At 47.2% G+C, this 6225-nt stretch overlaps 1 protein-coding gene across 1 annotated transcript in view; it reads left to right on the top strand.

Annotated features, from left to right (window-relative positions):
- Positions 1-6225, top strand: part of Rufy1 (RUN and FYVE domain containing 1) — a 36906-nt gene that overhangs the window by 474 nt on the left and 30207 nt on the right. Inside the window, exons 2-4 of the mRNA XM_013030890.1 lie at positions 2007-2230; positions 3317-3434; positions 5839-5940. Of these exons, the coding sequence (XP_012886344.1) occupies positions 2007-2230; positions 3317-3434; positions 5839-5940 (444 nt within the window). The remainder of the gene's footprint in view (positions 1-2006; positions 2231-3316; positions 3435-5838; positions 5941-6225) is intronic.

The following is a 6225-nucleotide window of genomic DNA, read 5'->3' as shown; positions in this document are numbered from 1 at the left end:
CGGCGCGGCGCACGCAGCCGAACCGAGCTCGGTGCGTGGGGTCTCGCCGGGCCCGGCGCGGGTGGGGGGACGGCTTCGGGAGCCTCGCGTCTCGCGGGTGCTGCCCCAGGTCGGCGGAGATGGATAATGGATGGTGATTGTGTGGATCTGGAAGAAATGGGTCGCCATCCGTTCTGTTCTTTGGACATTTTTTTTTGTTTTGGCGTTATCTGGACTTGAATTCAGTGTCCCCTTCGGCTTTCTAATCAACATCTGGAGCTTGACCGCTTGTGCCTCGACTCTAACCTGGCTCTGTGTGTGTGTGTGTGTGTGTGTGTGTGTGTGTGTGTGTGTCCCCGTCCTAGGGTTTGAACTCATGGTCTGGACACTGTCCCTTGAGCTTTCTTCCTCCAGGCTAACACTCTAGCCCTTGTGTCACAGCTCCACTTCTGGCCTTTTTTTTTGCGGGGGGGGGGGGCTTAATTGGAGATAAGAATTTTACAGACTTTCCTGCCCCGGCTAGCTTTGAACTGTAATCCTCAGGTCTCAGCCTCCTGAATAGCTTGGATTACAGTCGGCCTAAGCCACCAGCGTCTGATCTCAGCCTGGAGTTTTACTGGTTAACTTGGAGATGGAGTCTTTCAGACTTTTCTGTCTGGGCTGGCTTTGGACTGAGATCCTCCAGATCTCAGCTTCCTCAGTAGCGAGGGCTTTAAAGGTATGAGCCACAGGTGTCGGAACTGTTATGCTCTTGATCTCTGAGTGGCAGCCATTTCCAATGTCCTCCTGCAGGAGTTGACCGCCCCGTCCTGTCCCCTCCCAAACTCAGAATGGGTCAGAGCACCAAGTCAGCCAAGTCAGTCATGAGGTTTTAGTTCCTCTAGAACTCTGCCACTAAAACTGCTGCGTGACACAGACAGGCCATGGCCCCTCTACTGCCTCCCCTCCACTGGAATGTTCCTGCCTTTAAAGTGAGGGCTTTGTTGTTGTTTATTTGTAATCTAGAACAGAGTAAATAAAACCAGGGCAAAGGATGGGACACAAGAATTAGAAAGATGGGAGGGGAAAACTGGAAGAAAGTTGAGGGAAGGGATGACATCCAAAAAGAAATGTACCTGACATGTAACTGTAATCTCTCTGTACATCACCTTTATGGAAACAATAAAAAATTAAAAGCAAAAAAAAATTAGAAAGATTAACAGGCAATTCACAGAAGAAATGCTAAGAGGCAGTAAAGATGCAAAATACTGAGGAACTCACGCCCTGGCTCCTATGGGACCCCCCCCCCCACACACACACATACTAGTTCTTCTGTATTTAACTTCTAAGATGTAGTTTCCTGAGTTCGAGTGAACATTTGGTATGCACTACAGATTAGCATTAGCTGTAGAAACACTCATTTACTTCCGGAACAAAACGACAAGACTACTAGAATGGAGGTGCGGATGAGCTCACGCATTTGATTCTAACAATTTAAGAAAAATGAACTAAAAGAAAAAGTACGTGCAAGCTCAGAATTGTCAGTGCCAAGAAGCGAGGATACTTCCCTGAAGGACCTGCTGATCTCGGGTCTCTGTCCCGGGTCCTTAGAGGACTAGAACATGCTCTGGAGCTGTCGGGGACCGTGGAGATCCGCCCCCTTCCAGGCCAACCACACCTGGGCTCCTGGGCGTGGCCTAGGGCTGGATTCGTCCAATAGGAATGCTAGGGGGCGGGCCACTTCCCTGAGCGTCCCTTCATTTAGAGGCAGGGATTCTTGCCACTTGACCCTTTGATTGGTGAAAAATAGAACGTGGGTTGTGCGGGGGACCAATCGCGATGAGTCTTGATAGAGCCGTCGCCCTAGCAACGCGCGGAGCCGTCTGGGAGCAGCCTCTGAAGGGAAAGGCCGTGAGGTCCCGGACACCCCGAAGGTCCTGAGGCCCCCCAGTTGCCCGTGAGCCGCGGTGAAAACCCCCGGCTCGCCAGCAGCCCTACCCCTGCACTCGCCTCGCGCGTCTTCACGCCTGGCGTCCACCCCCCCTCAGCCCTGGGCCCGCTCGGACCCCTGACCAACCTGCCCGTGGTGTGCCCCCAGCGTCTAAGGGCCAGATGATGGAGGAGCGCGCCAACCTGATGCACATGATGAAGCTCAGCGTGAAGGTGTTGCTCCAGTCGGCGCTGAGCCTGGGCCGCAGCCTGGATGCCGACCATGCTCCTTTGCAGCAGTTCTTCGTGGTCATGGAGCACTGCCTCAAACACGGGCTGAAAGGTGAGCGTCCAGCCGGGTGGGCCCCAAGGTGACCGCTCTCTAGAGACCTAGAGAAACGCAGCGTGAGCCACGTCACCTAGGGCCACGAGTTCACCAAGAGTTAGCAAGCCAAGTTATTATTAATAAGACTTGTAATTGAGCCCAGCATATCCAAAATACCATTTTAACACCGCCACTACTTTGAAGCCTTGTTAATAATGTAGTTTACATTTTTTTTTGTATATATCAAGGCTTAAAAATCTAGTTTTACCTAACTTTGAGCCCATCCCAGTCTCGTTCCTCAGTTGCTCTAGCCACACTGTTGGTGCTGGGTAGGTAGCACAGCTAGTGATGGCCTTGGGCACTGTAAATGTTGAGAGGGGTGGAAGGGGCTGGGACTTGTAGGCCCTTAATGGTAATGGTAGGAGTTGGATTTCCTTCTAAGTGAATTCCGGGTTTTGTTTTTGTTTTTATTTTGTCCGTCGTGGGGCTTGAACTCTGGGCCTGGGTGCTGTCCCTCAGCTCTTCAGCTCCAGGCTAGCGCTTTACTCTTGAGCCACAGCGCCACTTTCTGTTTTCTGAGATAAGAGTCTCAAGGACTTTTCCTGCCAGATCCTCAGATCTCAGCCTCCTGAGTAGCTAGGATTACAGGCATGAGCCACTGGCACCCCGACCCTGGGAGTTTTAAACAGATGTGGCCTAACTCACATTTTTTTAAGGGTAGGGAGGTGACAATAGTCCTTGCTAGAAGCCCTCTGAGGTTTTCTGCAGTTCCCAGGAGAGATGACGGGGATGATTGGCAGAACTCAGGCATTGGTGTTGGGGGCTGCAGGGAAAGAGGGGTGCAGGATCTCACGTGCTGTCTCGGCTTTATTGCTGGAGAAGCATTTACTGTCTTGGAAGAAGAGCATAGCACATATATCAGCGAACCCTGTTGTCAGAGGAAAAGGAGAACTAATTGGTTGCTTGTCCTTCTCCCACGACCAAGACTGAATCAGAAGAGTACATGGGAGAGTTCTACAGCTTTCCATAGACTTTGGGAGAAAGTGGGGCTCTGGGGACATCTGCAGCCTGTTCTTATGAATAACACCTTGTTTTCCCTTTTAGTTAAGAAGAGTTTTATTGGCCAAAATAAATCTTTCTTTGGTCCTTTGGAGCTGGTGGAGAAACTTTGTCCAGAAGCATCAGACCTAGCTACTAGTGTCAGAAATCTGCCAGAATTAAAGTGAGTGAGAAGTTTATCTTCCCTGTTTGATTTTTTTCCCCAGTCACAGGGCTTGAACTCAGAACCTGAGCACTGTCCCTGAGCTTCTTTTGCTCAAGGCTAGTACTCTACCACTTGAGCCACAGCACCACTTCTGGCTTTTTCTGTTTATGTGGCACTGAAGAATCAAACCCAGGGCTTTATGTATGCTAGGCAAGCATTCTGCCACTAAACCACCTTCCCAGCCTTGGTGTTTTATTTTGTTTTGTTTTAAACTTTCATTTTTCCCCCCATATCTTAATAACACATTTTCTGGTTTGGAACAAATTAGCATGAGCCACACTCTACTTTGACATTAGTCCCACCTCTGCTAATTATCCACATGATATTTAGCAAGATACATACATCTCTGAGCCTTAGTTTCCTTTTTCTTAGCATGAGGTTATTATGTCCTGTTTATAACAGTTCAAATAAGTTTAAAAGATGTTGTTAATTAAAGAACTGTCATGGGTGGAAAAGGACTTTGCTTCCTTTATATCTAGGCAGTTAGAATAATACACTTTAGGTCAGTTCAGAGATTCCAGGATAAGGGACACTGGTGAATAGTCTGAAACCAAGGACTTAATTTGCCACATCTGGGTTTGCTCTTGGGTCCACTGTGCTCATGATCAAAAACTAGACAGAACACAAAGAAAGGGTCTTAGAGATCTCCATTGGAGTGAAAGAGACCTCTGCCAAGTTGCCTATAGGAGGCTTGACCTTTCCACCTTTGCTGGACCCTTGCGTGTAGCCAGTCAGTCTGTTCCAGTTCCACCCTAAGCACTGTGCTGGACACATTTCTTTTCCTCATCTCATCTTCCATACCCATCCTCTAGTATGTCTTGTATCAAAACCGACTTACAGAGGTTCAGTAACTTTCCTAAAGCCCTGGCTTGGTGAGTGGTGGAGCCAGGAAGTCATCATGGGTTTGCTGGACTCAAAACACTTTCCATCCACTCCCCTGGGCTGCCCAGCCCTTAAGCATTCTTCCTAGGAAGATGCTGCCCTGCCTCCAGTTCACTGTCCAGCCCTGTCTGCCTAAGCTGAAAGGTTTTTGTACAGACTTTCCAAGTATTTATTTGATAACCTTTTTTTTCCTGTGTTGGGGAACAAACACAAGACCTTCCATATGCTAAGCAGGCACCTCAGAGCTGAGGTTGGAGGAGCTTTTCTTTCATGTTTAACTCAGGCCTTTTCAGAATTGTATCTTTGAGACCATTTGTACAACTTTATGAATGAACTTAACATTACTGAACTAAAAACTTAAAATGGTCAAGAAGACATTTTTAGTGGGTTTTTTTTTGTTTTTTGATCAGTCGTGGGGTTGAACTCTGGGCCTGGTCACTGTCCCTCAGCTCTTCAGCTGAAAGCTAGCTCTCTACCACTTGAGCCACAGCAATACTTCTGGTTTTCTGGTGGCTAATTGGAGATGAGAGTCTCACAGACTTCCTGGCTGGGCTGTCTTTGAACCATGATCCTCAGATCTCAGCCTCCTGAGTAGCTAGTATTACAGGCATGAGCCACCCAGCGCCCAGCTAAGATGACAATTTTATATTGTGTGTGCCTTACCACAAAGATAAAACAAGGCCTAGAAGGCTTGGTGTTATAACACTTGCTTATTAGCAAGTAAAAGACCCTGAGCTCAAACGCACTATGGCCAAAATCCTTTTTGCATTGTAACTGGAACTAATGCCTTAGATATCTTAGGAGACTTGAGGCTCCCTTCTGTCCCCTCCCCCTGCTCCCCGCAACCCCCCCCCCAGTCCTGGAGCTTGAACTCAGAGCATGGATACTGTCCCTGAGCTGCTTTTGCTCAAGGCTAGCACTCTACCACTTGAGCTACAGTGCCACTTTTTCTGTTTATGTCATACAGAGGAATTGAACCCAGGGTTTCATACATACTAGGCAAGCACTCTACTTCTGAGCTCTGAGCCACATTCCCAGCCCGAGACTTGAGCACTTTAACATACTCCATATTCTGAATCCATCTTGTGAAAGAATATCCATTCTACAGGCCCAGGGTCTTATGAATATATCCAGAGTTTTATGTAATTATATGTGTTCTTATGTAATTATATGTGTTCTGGAAATAAGAATTTTGTGGCTGAAGATTTCCTTTTTGGTTTAAATAAAAAGACAAATCCATATATCCATCATACAAAACTCAAATGGTAACCAAAGGTGTATAATGAGCTATTTTTTTCTGCCTGCCCAGCAGAGTATACATCCCTCCTCTTCCAATGCCAAACCAACCAGCATAGAGTCCTATGCTCTCTTTATTGGGGGGAGGATTGTTGTACAACTGAATTTCCCTGGCTAAAGTGAGAGGTTTTTTCCTATGTTTATTTGTTATGCCACTGCAGTTTGGTCTCTGTTTGAATCCTAGGACAGCTGTGGGAAGAGGCAGAGCTTGGCTTTATCTTGCCCTCATGCAAAAGAAACTGGCAGATTATCTGAAAGTGCTGATAGACAATAAGCATCTCCTAAGGTATTTCATCACCCGTCTTTGCTTTGTAAATAACTGAAGCATACTTCTGTAGACCATTTTGAACTAAAATAAGAATTTAGAATGTTGGACTGCTTTTTATTGAAATTGTTACTAATCCTAAATGTTTGTTGTCTTTGTTTTATTTGGTTGTTTTGTTTGTTTGTTTGTTTTTTTGGTCGGTAGTGGAGTGTGAACTCTGGGCCTGGGTGCTGTCCCTCAGCTCTTCAGCTCAAGGCTAGCGCTCTACCACTTGAGCCACAGTGCCACTTCCGGCTTTTTTCTTAT

This window comes from Dipodomys ordii, unplaced genomic scaffold, assembly GCF_000151885.1.
Source record: "Dipodomys ordii isolate 6190 unplaced genomic scaffold, Dord_2.0 Scaffold135, whole genome shotgun sequence".
Lineage (NCBI taxonomy): Eukaryota > Metazoa > Chordata > Mammalia > Rodentia > Heteromyidae > Dipodomys > Dipodomys ordii.
Note: the sequence above shows the minus strand (reverse complement) of the source record. Positions and strands in the feature narration are given on the sequence as shown.